Genomic DNA, 17175 nt, shown 5'->3' on the forward strand with positions numbered 1-17175 from the left:
TAATGTTCATAGAATCTGTAAATTAATATGATTAAAATAAAATAATATTTACCGTTCTACCACTTCAAATTTTCCACCGGAAGTCAATTTCCAAAATATATTATTCAAATTAGGTATTTTGCAGGTTTGTTCTCTCATTGAAAAAAGTGTGAATCAATATTTTATTTTCTAACAATTTATTAGATATAAAATTTTTAAAAATTATTATTATTATTGAGGCATTTGATCAACGTACAAGCTACAAAAAATCATATATAATTATAAACTTTACAAATGTACAACAAAAGAAATAATAAACGAAATTTCAATAATGCTTTGTCTGTATTTTAATTATTTTTGCAAATATTATCATTTTATATGAATGGGTTTAAAATTAATCGTCAATATGTTTCATTAAATCTTCACAACACTGTATATAAATTTAAATATATTATAAATAATATTTTTTCTATCGAAATGGGTAAATCGTAAATTATTTTGTGGAATAAAAATATAATATTAAAAATACTATCATTTAAATAATTTATAAAATACTTACTTTCAATGTAGTACTTTAAAAATTTAACTACTGTATCCCCCCGAACAGGTTTTTTTGACAAAGCATGCTCATACTAATATTTCAGTTTGTGAGAGTAATATTGAGTGTGAGGGTTGTAATTTTTAAAAATATACAAATAGCAATCTAAAAATTAAGTTAAGAAGTGGTCAATAGTTTTAAAAATATACAAATAGCTAACTGAAATTTAAGTTAAAAAGTGGTCAAAGTTTTAAAAATATACAAATATCTATCTAAAATTTAAGGTAAGAAGTGGTTTTAAAAAGAGGCGAAGGATCATTCAAGTAAATAATAGACTTTTAGAAAGTTCGATAGATTATAAATAGAATCTTTTAAATAATAATTTAGTTCTTAATAAGGATATACGTAAAATAGGTCATTCCAGGCACAACTAATATATTGCCATTCAGAGGTTGTACACAGTCCATTCTGGTTCTTGGCCTTTTTTAAAACTACCATTATAACATGAGCAATATACAACACCCTTTTTACATTTTTCTAATTTACTTTTATACGATGATTCTTTAAAATCTTAGATAAAATTAGCAATTCAAATCTGTTTTTTTTACCAATTTAGTAATATTAAATATCTCTATCATAAGAAATTATTAAGCGATATAAAAAAATGCAGCTAATACTATCAAAATATTATTGTTTTATCGCTTTGGTTCAAAGGTTTTATGAAATAAGAATTGGTCAGGTCAAAATAAAGTACTGATATTAGAGTGATAAAAGCGTGTATACTTTAAACTAATAAGGTTCGTTAAATAGATTAGAGTATAACATAGACTATAAAGAACATTTTCTTAAAACAAATCCTGTGAAAAAGAATTATGGTAACCACACTCCAAAAAAGGTAAAAAAGCTAGTTTCTGAAGCAACTAAATCCAAAAATATTATTTGATAAATTCAATACATATTCGTAAATGCATTAGCTAGAATTGTAGTTATTTATTCACTGGAATACAATCGCAGTAATATTTTCGTGAATACATTGGCTGTATGTAGACTTGTGCGCCGATAGCATTTTCGGCGGCGGCGTTTCTTTTTTTAAAATGATCGGCTGGCGGCGGCGAATCGATTTAGACGCCGCCACAAAAATTGGCGGCGGCGTCAAATATTTTTCTAACTTAAATTTTTTAAATTAAATTTATAAATTCATTGGAAAGACTTTTAAAATAAAATTTATACTTTATTATGTTTATAACTATAATTTAATGATTTCATTAAGTTATAATTATTTTATTAAGATTTAAAGGACATAATAATGATCTTTTAGAGTTCAGAGTGAGCCCAATAGAAAATGCACGCTCGCTGGATGTGCTCGTAGCTGGAACGCACAGGACCTTTCTAGCTAATATTGAAAGTTTAGGAAGATCCAATGCTCTTACCTTCCAAAAATCTAAGGCATCTTTTATCTCCAAATTATAAGGCGAAAATAATGAATAACACTCTTTTTCTAAACTAGTTAAATAGTCTTGTTGTTCCAGGTTATTGTTTTGAATAGATGAATGTTTCGTAGCCAATGACTTAAGATAATCGAGTTTTGAAGCAACTTCTGTCGTTTCAGATTCGTTTAATTCGTCCGTGTAAGGTCGTAGAGAGGTATCGTGTTGATATAAAAATTCAACCGGAGTAATATTTTTTTCCTTTAAATATTCATTTACTATGTTTATAGAATGATAACGAGGATCCAAAAGTGCTCCTAACACCTAAGTAAAAAAATAAAAGAAAGAGAACTAATATATAAAAAATTATTTATGTATTTTAAAATACTACCTGAAGATCGATTATTGGAAATCTATGATCAAATTTAGTAAGCATATTTTGTTTAAGGAATGCTATGGGAGGACTATCATATTCTTTTACAATTAAATGATTTTTAATTTCACTACGAAATAATAAGGCTAAATTTATAGTAACTCCTTTTTGGACAGATCATATGATTTTTGATTTTCACTATCATCATCAAACCTCAAATGATCTTCATAAAAAGGATCATTATCATCCAAATCTAAAATATCTGATGTATATGATATCGATACAAAACATTTTATATTTTCTTATTTTCAAAATCCGCTGTTTTGAATCTTAAGGCAACTCTAACTGCTCTCACTTTTTTAATGAGATTTTCTATTTTATTAACTTTTTTTTATTCCATCGACTGTCACTAGATTATGTAATCCATGCCCCAAACATAAATGATGGTCATATTCTCCAAGACGAACACTACTTTTCTTTTGGGTCCTGCATCCGTAACCATTTGAATTTTCTTGGACCCTAAATCACTTTCATTTTTAACTTTTTCTATCTCGGAAAGAATAGTTTCAGCGGTATGTTTTTGTCGCCAATGTATAAAATACAATATTAAAATTATTATCTATTTCGTGAAATGTATATAATTTTGCTGTCTATATTTGTCGGTCCACATATCACAAGTTATAGCACAAAATTTAGGACCTATATTAATTTGTTGGCATATGTATGCTTTTATTGATAAATACATATCATCTAATCCACTCCGGCTAAGTGTAGTACAATCTGGTAATACTTTGGTATCTGAAATAATGCCATATTTCTACATAATAAAAAGTTAATGATAAAAATATTATGCCATAAAAAATTCTAAATGTGGAATGTTATAAAATAATTAAATATCTTAACAGTTAAAAATTAAGATTGCCCTATAAAAAATTATAAAGATTTTACAAATAACCTTTAGAAAATCTTGCATTCCATTATTATTTATAGAAGAGAATGGCATTAAATCCTTGCAACACATGAGAACATAATTCCTTACCAGAATCTATTTTTTATCTTTTATAGGGTCAGTTGTATCTTTTACAATGGGTTTGAAAAATAACTTTAAATTTTGTTTAAATATTTCATCTTTACATGATAAATCATGTTTGTCAAGTAAATGCTTTATTATATTTGATGTGCTGATATTTTTTGAAAAAGATTTGTTTGGAAAAGTAATTAAAAAATTTTCAAATATTTTTAAAATAATCAAAAATTTTATTCTGAAAATGAATAATTATTTTCTTCCTCACCATCTTTATCAAGTACTATTTGCAAGCATATATTACAAAAGATTTTATCTGTAGCAACACTGATTCTCTTATTATTTGTGTCAGTTTTTAATATTAAGGATCCAAAATGTTTCCATCCAAAAGAAGGCTTTGCTAGGAAGGATATACTATATTTTGTTACCGGATATTGCAATGCTGCATTCATTATAATTGTTTTAGTCCTGGTATTTTTATATATGTTATAATGCCAACAAAATAAAAATCATTAATTAAAATTTCCTATTATGATAAAAAATAAATTTTATATAACGAGTTGTAAATTATTTGAAGCATCAAAAATTAATAGAATAAAATATAGAATTACCGTTTCAAATTTAATGTCCTAATCTTATTTTATCTAGCACGTTGGTCACAAACCTGCCCAAAGTGAACGAATATGGATTGTTATAAATCAAATTTATAGCAAATAATATTTATTAATTTTAAAAAATAAAATCGCATTTTTTAATAATTCAAAAAATATTTAATATTTTTCTTCTAATTAAAATTCATAAATTATATATAAAATAAATTAATAATAAAAAATATGTATCACGCCGCCACGCCGCCGTATTCTGTTAAAGTTTCTATTTAAATACTTTTTTTGAAAAATTTTTGAAAGAATTTGCATCATTTTGAAATTTTTGAAAGTAATTTGCATAGTTTTATGATAATTTTCTTTCAGTTGAATTTGTATTTTAATATCTTTTTTGAAAATTTTCGCACCTGGAGACATTTCCAAGAGGACCGCATCTAAAATTCAAATTTTTAAACCCATATAGTAGTTATGAGCCTTTTTTAAGGCCTCTAGAATATATAGAAGCATTCTTGCAAATTAAGAATATATTTGAATATAAATTCAATACATTTCAAAAAAAAAAATTCAAATATAAATATTTAAACGAATACGTTTTAGAAATATTTTAGTGAGTAGTGATGTTAAATGGCTCGTTTTGAGCCGATTTTTAAAAACGGCTAACTCAATACTTCATCCAGAAAAATATTACGCAAGCCTGAAGATTTTGCTCATAGAAGGAACAAAGGTCTATACATATATTATCGATATGCAATATTTTTCTGGCAAAAATATTGAATTAGCTGTTTTTAAAAATCGGCTCAAAACGAACCATTTAACACCTTTTGAGGCGTGTCAAACCATTTGTTTCCATATTTTTATTGTTTATTTGTATGGTATTTGTAAAAATGTAAAGAAAAAAATAATTCAAACTTTTTAAAAAATATTAATTCTTTGGGAGTTAAATTTTTTAAAAAACTAAAAGTTATAGGAGCGAACTGTTCATTGATAGAGTTACTATTAGTGAGAATATAAAATTACTGTGGCCTTTTTATTTGTTTATTTTTTTAGTCTCTACTGTAAGCAGGTTGTTATTAAAGTGGGGAAGGATGAGACATGTATAATCGCAAATAGGGGATTTGCCCATGGCCCAGAGGATAGTGAAGATAAGTTTGTAAAAGATTTTTATATTAGAGGTGAAAATATGTTTTTGTTGGTCACTATTTTAAGAAAAAATGCACCAGGAGAGAAACTTGTGAGAATATTTAAATTTAATCCTAAGGCCACTTTCAAATACGATGTTTATTCAAAAGTTTTCCGAGGCACGTTTTTCGCAATTTTTTACTTCCAAACAAGCAACGATTTATATTATACAGCTGATTTTTTATACAAATAAATCTTATAACAGGATATTATATTTTTAGCATTACAAAAAAAAGAATATTAACTATAAAGAAAGAGATATGTAAATGATCTATATCAATTTAAATAATTCTTAATTCTTTCACTATCTTGGATCCAGGAATGTTTTCTATTACATACTTAACAAAATTGAAAATAAAATTATGCATACACAAACAAATGCAAAAACAACAATTTCTCCTGAAATGAGACTATTTTTTACTTTAAGATGATATATTTAGTTATTAATATATATAAACCATTTAAATAGTTAAGAACAAGCCTTAATTCTCAAATATCCAATAGTAGCAGTATAGTTTGACGAACGAACATTTATGGAAGATATTATTTTAATAATTAGTAAAACTAGTTCTAGTGGGGCTTGCTAAACTAGATTATTTTGAATCATTGATGTATCACTTAAATAATTCATATTAATTTTGTGGATTAATAATATAAAATTTCATGATATATTAATAAAAAATCATTGATCGGTATATTTTTTTACATTTTCACCAGTATAAAATTGATATTATTCAGTGTAAAAGATGGGATTTCAGTTAATGATCTGCCCTAATTTTTTAAGTCCTACCCAGCCAAAATTTTTTTTAAATAATTTGTCTTGCCCGGCCCGATCCCGAACAAATTTTTTTTTTATTTGTCCCAAAAAGCCCAACGTGCAATAAAAATTATCTGTTACCCGGTCCGGTTAGAATTTATTTAAATATAGAAATATTCAATTTTTTCTGATTGTATAAAAAATATTCTACAAATAAAAAAATATAAGCGCCTTGTTTCTTACAAGAATTTAAAAATATTTCAATTTACTTGTCAAAATGTAATGATATCATATTTAAAAATTTAAATCCTGGCCTGGTCCGAAATTTTCTAAAAAATATGAGGCCCGACCCAGCCCAAATAGAAATTATTTTTTAAAAATAGACCGACTCGGCGCGAAACCCGTTCGGCAGGACTCGGCTGGGTAAGGATCGGGCCTTATGTTAACATTAAATACAAAATTGGTCTGCATTTTCTGATCAGTTTAAAAGAAATTTAATTAATCAAAATATTATTTGTTTAAGATAATAAAAATTTGGTCAATTATGAAAAATTAGAAATTTTAAAATATCAATATGATTTAATTTTTTTATGTTATAAATTATAATGCCTAATAAGTCTACTTAAAGTTATCACCACTTTTTAATTCACTTCTTATGATAATCACTTATTTATTAGTAATGCCTAATAATACTGATCATTTCATAAAATGAACTTCTTATAATGTATACCTCTTCGTAATGGTTATTTTCTTGTAATGGTCACTTTTTATATTAAGATCACTTCCATAGAAAATATTTTATTAATTAATTTCAATTTTCTTTCATGATTAAATTAATATATAAGTTTAGTAGTCATAAAGTCAAGCTTGGATATTCCATGACTTTGGACAGCAAATTCCTCTATAACCATCATTCATTTTATAATTTTTAGAATTAGGTTACCCTGGAAAGATAAGGAAAAAACTTTCTGTCTATAGGAGGACGTTGGCATCATTTTTATACTAACTTCCAAAAGAAAGATTTGGCTCTGTCTGAAAAGTGTATGTTGCTGATCCTAGAAATGACTGTAATTGTTTTAAATTAGTTGGTTCTGGGGCTTTTTTTACGTCTCAGTATTTTTTCTGTAGTTGTAATCCCATTTTTTTATTACCTAAGTACTCGACATTTTGTTTGTAAAATTTACATTTTTCTATCTTTCGCTTGGTACATCCTAAGGAGGACTTTTTTGGAATCGTCTCTAATACAAACTTCCCATAAGAAAAGGCGTTTTTATCCATAGGAGAACGCCGTTTGATTCGTCTACTTCCCATTTTTGGCCATTGGAAAATGTCGTTTGATTTGTCTTATTTGAATACAATTTTCCACAATATAAAAACCCGAAAAAACATGTTTCGTAAAAATGATCATATATTCGAATAATTTCCTATATATTTTCTTCTGATAGTAGTATAGTAATTCCAAATTTTCGAATATAATATTTTACCATATTCATTCCTTATATTCCGAATTTGGATAATCATTAATACATTTGAATGCCTAATAATATAAATTCAATAATATATAAACCCGAATCAGCATATTTCGAAAAACTGATTATGACATCCCATCCTGGAATAATTTCGTAGATGAGTTTAATATATTACAAATTATATTTTTTATAATATAGTGTCTAGGGCCAATAGCATTGCATCAACCCTCGGACAAACGATTTAGAATAATTTATGAATTTATTTTATTCCAAATAATACCAGTGATAATATACTAGCAATGTTAGTATAGTAGCTAGGGAAAAATAATTTAGAATGTCAATTTATTTTCCTCTAAATAAAACCAGTGATAATATATTATTTATGATATTGCTATATTTTCACATCGCCCTAAACAATTCGATCCTTAGTTCGTGGTACTATTTTTAAAGTTATGAAATCTTGAAACCATCTAATTTGATTCTAATAGTTATTATGGCTCAAGTCATTTAGAAAATTTAATTAAATATGTGTGAATCGCCGATTATTGCGCTACACTTATTTAATTTAGAATTTTTATATTAACTTTTTACTTCATTTTCAATAAAAAATCTTCGAAAATTATCAATGACTTGTGAATTTGGATAATATTTAAATACTGTTTTAAGAATTAAATTCATATTTGGACTAAAAAATCCTATACAAAGATTATTATCCAAGGATGATTTAGATATAAATAAGACTATTCAGATAGTTACTGCGACGCAGCTATAAAAAACACAAAATTAATACAAATAGATGAAGCAACAATTCATCAGTTAGGAGATGAACATGATAATATAAATATAATAAAATTGCCTTTCAAGAATGCCACTTGTTATAACAACAAAATTGGGCACATTGCTCGAATCTGTAGAAAATAAATTGTGAATTTTATTAATAATATAACAAATGAATATAATCCAGAATTTTGGAAGGATATCAAAATAATCAACAGCAATATCAGAATGGAATTAGAGGAGCTAGGGTAAGCATAATAAACGAAATAGATTAGAAAAATATACTTAATCGTCCTGAATTAACAAATTGCATGCTAAAAATTAATAGCTATACAGGTAAGTAGAAGTACAATATGAAGGACGAGCATTAGAATGACCTCTCATAATTACAAAAGGATATTCAAAAAAATCTAATTAGAAGAAATTGTAAACTAAATTACCTAAGATGACTAAAATGCCTGAAATAGCCATACAAATAAATAACATTAATATACAAAATGAATTTCCTCAAATATTTACCAAAGAATTGGGTTGTTGAAAGATTTTAAGGCACAAATACATAAGAAAAAAGAGAAACCAAATTTCTGTAAAAAATGTCCATTACCATATGCATTAAAAAAAGTTAAAGAAGATTTAGACAGAGCTAAAGATAGAAGTAATAGAAAAAATTAATCATTCACCTTGTGCATCACCATAATAATGATTCAAAAGACAGATAATCATTACGAATTTGAGGGGAATTTAAAAGAAAGATAAATCAAAATATTAATATTGATTCATACCCAATACTAAGAATCCAGATTTATTAGAGTTGGGAAAAGGAGAAGAATTTTTAATATTGGACTTCTCAAAGGCCCATTATCAAATAAGTGGTGGAGAGTCATAAAAATATCTTGTAATCAATACGCATAGAGGATTATTTAAATATTCAAGACTAACTTTTAGCTTATCGTCTTCTCCAGCAATATTTCAACGGGGCATCGAGAATTTATCAAAAGATTTAGAAGGAGTAGCTTGTTATTTAGATGATATTATAATAACCGGGAAAAATAGAGCGAACCACAAATCAAATTAATAAAAGATACTAAAATGTTTAAACAAATATGGTATCAAGCTAAAGATAGAAAAATGTAAATTTTACAAACATAGTGTCGAGTACTTAGGTCATAATATATCAAAAAATGGGATTACAACTATAGAAAAGATACTGAGACAGTAAAAAAAGTCCCAGAACCAACTAACTTAAAACAATTACAGTCATTTCCAGGATCAGCAACATACTATTCAAATTTTTCAGACAGAGCCAAACCATTATACAAATTATTAGAAAAAACAATAGTTTGGAGATGGACTAATGAATGTGCAAAGACGCGTATAAACAAATAAAGCAAGAACCATTCTACTAGCAACAGATGTTTCAGCCATGGAATTGGGGCAGTAATATCGCATATAGAAAAGGGAACGGAGAGACCAATGCCTCGAGAACGCTAAATTTAGCAGAGAAAAATTATAGCCAAATAGAAAGAGAAGCTCTTGCCATCATATTGTGTTACAAAATTCAAAGAATTTATATGGAAAATAACCATTAATGAGTTTATTTTATCCAAGAAAAGATATAACAACATCCACTCAAAATACAATGTTGGGTATTATTAACAGGTTACCATCATGAAATAGAATTCAAAAATAGCCTACAAATAGCCATATGCTATCTCGATTAACTATATAAGGAACCACAATATCAAAAGAAGAAACACTAGATCAAAAATAGGTGGGAGAACAAACATCTTTGAATGCAAATTGAAAAAAAACAATGCAAGATGATGTACTCTCTAAAGTATACATGATACAATATGAGGATGACCAATACTATGATACATGCTTAAAGAAGTATAGCCAAAGAAGAAAGGATTTCACAACAGAGAGAGGCTGTTTAATGTGAAGACTAATAATACTGTCGAATACGTGTATTTAATTAATTATAATTTTAAAGAAACAGTTAATTTGAATATAAAATCTGTAAGGATAAAATGTTAAATTGTAAAAGTAATTGAAAAGTTTAAATTATGGTATGTATTTAATAGTATAAATAGATATCGAAAATGTTAAACGAGAGAGAAAAATAAAGAAAAGGAACTTTTTATATAATTTTTTAGTTTGTTTTATATATTAGTTGATGATTATACTTTTACTTTTAGTTTATTTATGTTATTTTAGAATGATTTTGATTATATTTAATAAATTAATTTGTCATCTTCAGTTCGTGTTCATATTAAATTTCAACTTCAACAAATACCATAAAATTACCGAAACAACGTGTCAGACATTATACATCAAGGACATATTGAAATGGTAAAAAGAAGAAGAGGGCAATACACACGTATGGTGGCCTAATATAAACCAAGATATAGAAGTTTGGGTCGAAAATGTAGAGAATCTTAGACACGATATTCCTCAAAAGACATCAATTCAAAATTGGTTAAAATCACCAAAAGCATGGCACCGAGTATATATTGATTGTGCTGGACTATTTCAAAATCATTATTGGTTAGAAGTGATAGATGTTATTCCCGACTAGTACAACCATCGAAAATATCATAAAAATATTAAGAAATATCTTTGCCAGATTCGGATTTCCCAAGATAATCGTTTCTGAGAACGGGCCACAATTCAGAAGTAAAGAATTCAATAATTTTTGAAAATAAAAATGTAATACAATTATTGCGGGGCACAAATTAGCGGCATGGACGATCGTTTAGTTGGAACTTTTAATCATAGCAAGAATAAAAGAAACGAGGAGGAATTAGAAACCAGTTTAGCTACTTTCCTCTACAATTACCGAAATATATCGTTGGCAATAACAAAGTTCATCAGAAATAGTATTAAAAATTAAACCTAGAGCATTGTTAGAACAAATATTCGAACGGGGAAACAAAAGGAGAAGTTATAATACTAACTCAAAAATTTGATAAATGAAAAGTGTGGTCGTGCATTTACAATAATATATTTGGCCCAAAATAAAAAATGGGCTAAAGTAAATAATAAATATGTATTAATATAAACATCGAATATAAGTTAATTTAGAGATGACCGTGCGGAAAAAATTGATTTTGTACCATGAAAATTTGGAGCAAAATAAAAAAAAAATGGGTTAAAGCAAATAAAAAATAAATATTCATATAAGTATCGAATGTAAGTTAATTTAGGGGCGGCCTTGCCGAAAAATTTTATATGATAGATTTCTAATTCTGTGAAGTAACCTAATAAATAGTAAAAAAAGTGGAAGGAAAAAATTTTATATAAACCATTTTTTTGGTACCTTTAGAAGATAAATTGATAATTAATGGGGAAAAGTTTTATATAATTTTTTTTAATAAATAGAGGAGTGATTAAAAATTTATTATTCTTAACTTTAAGAGGATAATTAATTAATTAATTGGAAAATTTTAGAGGATTATTTACATATTATGTAGATTTCTTTTTTTAATATTAATAAATGGTTGGATAAAAAAATTTTTTTAATTAATAAAAAAAATTAACCATAAATCGATAGGCATGATAAATAACAAACTAAAAAACACTTAAAGGCGATTAGAGGTAGATGAAATGAGTGCGTTTAATTATATACTTTATTATTTTAAAAAAATTAATTTCCTTCAAAGATGGAGACAGGACGATAAGATGAATATACCAAACTTTTGAAAGCAAATATAATTACTAGTTTCGGTATAATATAGTTAATAATAAGTAAAAAATTAATTATAATAAATTATTAATAATAAGTAAAAAAAATTAATTTTAAATAATAAGTTAAAATAATTAATTTTAATAACATTATAATAATAAGTAAAAAATTATTAATAATATAAATATGTTTAAAAAACACTTGGCAATTTTATTCTAGCAAAGTACAATGTACATATTCGCAAGGTATTGCCGATATAATAATATAACCCTACCTACTTAGTAACATATTGCCTAAAAAATTTACAGCAACATTGACGAAGAAAATATATACTTTTTATTTTAGTTTCTTAAAAATAGAGAAAAAATAATATAAAAGGTCGGGCGTAGTGCTCATTTCAAAAAAAAAAACTATTAATAACTTTAATAACATGATATAAAACTATATTAATATTCACTTGTGCATATTTCATAACAAGGTCTATTAATTTCTATTGAATCGATATATATCTCATTTCCAATGAAACATCCTCTTACATCATATGGGAATGTATTTCCTTCAACATTTTCTTTATAAATGCATTTTCTTTCAGATTTTTGTACACCATAAATACCACAGTTAACTGAACATATAGACCATTTTGACCATTCGGATAACATAGTAGTGTCTTATATTGTTTAAAATAATACAAATTTGTCAATAATCTAAAATTTAAGTATAAATTTATAGTATAGATTAGGATTTAAATTTCAAATCAAATATGGCAACATTTTGACACTTAATTTTAATAGATAATTTAATCGTCGGGTCAATATTTTATTGTTCTTTTTCCCAATAAATAAATTCTTTAGTTTTATATTGATTCTTGTCCAAAATAAAATGTAAAAAAATAATTCAAAATTTTTTATTGACAATATTATATTATCCTATCAGTTATTTTACAAAATATCAATATTACCAATCAACTTATAAATATTAAGACATGTGATTTATATCATTTTTTTAGTAAAATGGTATATCCATTTAAAACTTGTATTTTTTACCTTTAAATGCTGCTTCTATTATTAGATATGGAACATTTTCACTTTATTTATTGAAGATAAAATTAATTGTTTTATGTCCATTTTTTCAAAGTTATAAATAATATTTTAAGAATTTTTATATTAGGGTACAAGTTGCTTAAATATCATTCTAAGCATTATATACCTAAGAAATTTATACGCCTTTATTCAAAACAGACCTTGTAAATTTTAATAAACTTTCTCGTGAACAATTAGAAATAATGGACGGTATATAAATTATCTAAACATATAATATATAATAGAGATTTGTACAATTTTTTGACAAACAATTTTTGGAATAACATTCTTCAGTATCTATATAAGAGTCTTCACATTTAGAATTTATTTTTTGATTTAAACATATTCTGTAACGATATCGATGTCCAATGCCACATTCAACTGAGCACTGACTCCAACTAGACCATATTTCCCAAAATGACTGATCTATAATATAAAATTTAATAGTTAACTTAATAATGATAAATAAATAATGTAATAATGATAAATAAATAATGTAATAATGATAAATAAATAATGTAATAATGATAAATAAATATAATAAAGATAAATAAATAATGTAATAAAAAAAATAAACAATTCTCTATATAAATTTTTTTTTCAAAAAAAAAAGATTATATTTATTTAATTATTAATATTACACATCATCTAAATTTAAAAATTTTAATAACTAACTATTTATAATATATAAAATTACTAAATAAAAATAAATATATATGTATATGTTAGCGTCAATGTGTTATTTTCGGCAGTATACATTGCTTAGTTTTTTTTTCCGCAATGTGTTAAAGTGGTAGGCAGGGTGAATTTGTTATTTCGGCAATGTGATTTTAATTTTATATATTAATTATGGAATAAGAAAAAATTATTTTATAAAATAATTATATCAAGTATATAAAAAAAATATATATAATATTTAATAAAATAAATTACAAAATGTAGAAATTTTATACAAATTATATTAAAAATTTATTGTAAATAACTATATTTGATGAACTAGGAGGGAAATGGGAGTGTTTCGAAAAAACATTTGTAGTTTCCCTTTAGGATTTCAAATTGGATTTTTTGTTTAAGAGATAGGGACTAGTTTTTGATCCTTGTCGTTAATGAAATTCTTCTACCCAATTGATTTAAGAACTTTAGGGATTGGGGACCGGGGTTTCCAAGGACGCTAAAAATTAGGGGAATAAATATAAAAGAATTAGGGAGGAATCTATTTAAACTTATTGGTTTCTTGTAGTTCCAAGGGGTCGGTATTTCCGTTAGCCGGAAAGGAGGTAACACAAGAGGTCCCAGACAAGTCATTTGCCGCCGTGCCAAGACGTTAAAGACATGCAGTCGGGGTGCTTACCGTCCGCATTTAGGAGACCTAATGGCTCCAAACTATTGGGGAAACCGGCCGAAATCAAGGCTTTGCCGATTAACCTATTAAGGTTGTCGTGCCTCAGGAAACGGCCACTGACTTTGATACACGAAAAACAATGTCTAGAGAAAGGATCAACCTGTTTGTGACAGGCAGCACAGGTGTCCACAGAAGGGATAAGGCAACCATGCCTATGGCCAATGGCAGTTTGAAACTCATCGTCTGTGAGTAACGTTTCCTTTTTACCACTCGGAATCGCGTCTAGCCATTCATGGCCGTTAGAGATTTTTTTGCGTTTCTGAGCAGTGGAAGGTTAGTTAGATCGGGATACATACAAAGTTTTCAAACGCGCATTGAAGCATAGAGACCAGGAAGCTCTTTAGATGACTGGAAACTGGCTGCTCAGAGCCTTGGATAACTAGAGTAAGTCGTCACTCTTATTTAGTTGAAGATAGAAAGGGATCGTCCAACTCGATAAGCGAGGAAATAGAATCGTTAAAGGATATTCGAGATGAAAGAAAGCACGCAATTGCCATTAGGAAGGGGGGTGAAAATCTAAGTCCACCCCGGTAAGCGGGCACAAAGGCGAGGGACCAATTGAAATCGGAAAAATTTAAGCCTAAAGGGGATTCGATAAAATGTTTAAATTTTAATTCGAAGGCCTTAAGAAGGGTATTGTACTGGAAAGCGGGGGAAGATTTAAATAAATGTAAGAATTTCGGTAGAAAAAGACATTTTTTGATGAGAAAGAAGAATTGATGCTTGGGGAGATGAGGAAGATTCTTGAGTGAATTGGAAAGGGACTGGATAAAATCGTCAAAAGTTTTATGACAAAAGGAAGTTGAAAAACCGATAGGGGAGCCTAAAAGACAGAGTTTCTCGTGCAGAATGATTGTAAAATCTAAGGGAAGGATAAAATCCTTATTGTTGAGGAAGGAAATTTCACACTTTTTCCTATTTAGGGAAAGACCAATTTTAGAAGCTTCCATTTCAACGTACTCTATGGCCGACATAACATTGGATAAAGAACCGCCAAAAGAGATCGTCGAGATACCATAAATTAAAGTCTAATTTGAAATCAGACTTTAAATCTTTGATTAAATCCTGAATTCCTATAGTAAAGAGCAAGGGACCTAGTGGATCACCTTGCTGAATCCCCTCTCCGGAGGATATGGAAAATTCCCCGAATTTGAGTAACGAAGGGAATCCATAACAGGAATTAAGGAAATTCCAGTATTTTGGGAAATGGTGTAAAAAAGATGGTAAGAATGCCCTCCTATGGATGGTGTTGAAGGCATTTCTGAAGTCTAACTTGCAGAATACCTTATCGGCCTCAGTATTTATAAAAATACGCGCAACATGTGAGGCCACTTCACACCCACCTCTCACTCCAAATCCTAACTGTGAAGGAAATAAGAAGGAACTGGCCCTAGGCCGAATCCTATTTACAATAGCCTTGGCGACTAAACGACGAAAGAATGACCATATGGCTATGGGTCTAATGCTACCATCCGGTTTGATTAAAGAAACAAGACGTGCGCCAAAAATAATAGGACGAATACAAAGAGGAACTTCGCATACGAGGATATTATTGCAAAGTTCAGTTAATAATTTCAGCAAAGGGTCAATAAAACCACTATCGGAGCATTTTATTAAATCCACAAAAAACCAGGTCTGAAGCCGTCCAACCCACCTGTCGTCCTATTTTTAAAGGACTTTAAGCATTTAAGTACTTCGTCACAGGTAAAGGGAATAGGGGAAGAGGCATGCGGGTGGATGTTAAAAGGCGACGCTAGTGGATGTTTTTCAAGAAGTTGTTTAAATATAGTAACGTTGATAGGTGAAATAGAATCATCGGAAAACAATATTCGGGCAGCCGCAGCACCGCTAATATTTCCAAGATCTAATTTTTCAGAGATCAATTTACAACGGAAAGAGTTGGGATTAGATGGAGAAAATTCATCGATAATCGTATTTCCAAAATTGTACACCTTCTCCTTGATTGAGGCAGATAAGTTATTTATTCTATTCTGGGCTTAACTTAAACTCGAAAGCAGAAACTAATTAACAAGGGTATTGAGGAGAAATCTGAGTTTAAATTATTCATAAGAGACATAAGGAACCTTGAGATAGACTCTCGAGTGGCTATAGGGATCCTAGAAAGAACTGGGGGCTTATGCGAATTAAGGAATAAATCAACAGAGCTTGAGGAACAACAAGCCCGACTGGGGTCATACGAGTGAGGAGCGTTAATAAAAGGATCTGGGCCGGATGAGAAGGGAAATTTTCCAGAAATGGAGCAAGCGGGTGAACCATGTTTCCTAAACACGCCATCTAAATTAAGGGAAATATTTTTAAGCATACTTGACAACAAGAGTTTACCATGGGATGGCTTTTGAAAGGGGGAAAACAAAAAAAAACGGATATAACTTTGAATGGGAGAAAAAGAAACCAAACAGATATTAGCAAGGGAAATGGGGAAAAAAATCAAAATTGAAAAAGAGAAAGATACATGAGCTATCCTATCAGAAGTATAAAAAAAAATTTTATAAAATAAGGCTAGATACATAAAGTATAAAAAGTATTATTAAGATACAAAAAAAAGGTATAAACAAGAAAAATGGGGGAAAGAAAAAATCAAAAATTGAAAAAAAAGAAAGATTCAAGAACTGTAAGAAGTATTATTATGAACAATCGAAATTAGGGGGGTTGGTAAATTTAAAATAATAAAAATTAGATGCATAAAGAATAAGAAAACAAGATTAAGGGAGGGGGAATTAAAAATTTAAGAAAAATAATAATAAAAAAAAAGATTTAGTTGATGGAGTATAACTTTAAATTATAATATTGCATAACAAAGAAAAATAATAATAAAAATAAGATTTAGTTGATGGAGTATAACTATAAATGATATTATTGC

General features: G+C 27.8%; 1 protein-coding gene across 1 annotated transcript in view; it reads right to left on the reverse strand.

Moving 5' to 3' along the window:
• The window catches only part of LOC135926828 (A disintegrin and metalloproteinase with thrombospondin motifs adt-2-like), a 43219-nt gene that overhangs the window by 2731 nt on the left and 23313 nt on the right, over nucleotides 1-17175 (reverse strand). Inside the window, exons 10-11 of the mRNA XM_065462758.1 lie at nucleotides 13148-13318; nucleotides 12271-12480 (exon numbers count right to left, since the gene is read on the reverse strand). Of these exons, the coding sequence (XP_065318830.1) occupies nucleotides 12271-12480; nucleotides 13148-13318 (381 nt within the window). The remainder of the gene's footprint in view (nucleotides 1-12270; nucleotides 12481-13147; nucleotides 13319-17175) is intronic.

Source organism: Gordionus sp. m RMFG-2023, chromosome 3, assembly GCF_954871325.1.
Source record: "Gordionus sp. m RMFG-2023 chromosome 3, tfGorSpeb1-WG-v2, whole genome shotgun sequence".
Lineage (NCBI taxonomy): Eukaryota > Metazoa > Nematomorpha > Gordioida > Chordodea > Parachordodidae > Gordionus > Gordionus sp. m RMFG-2023.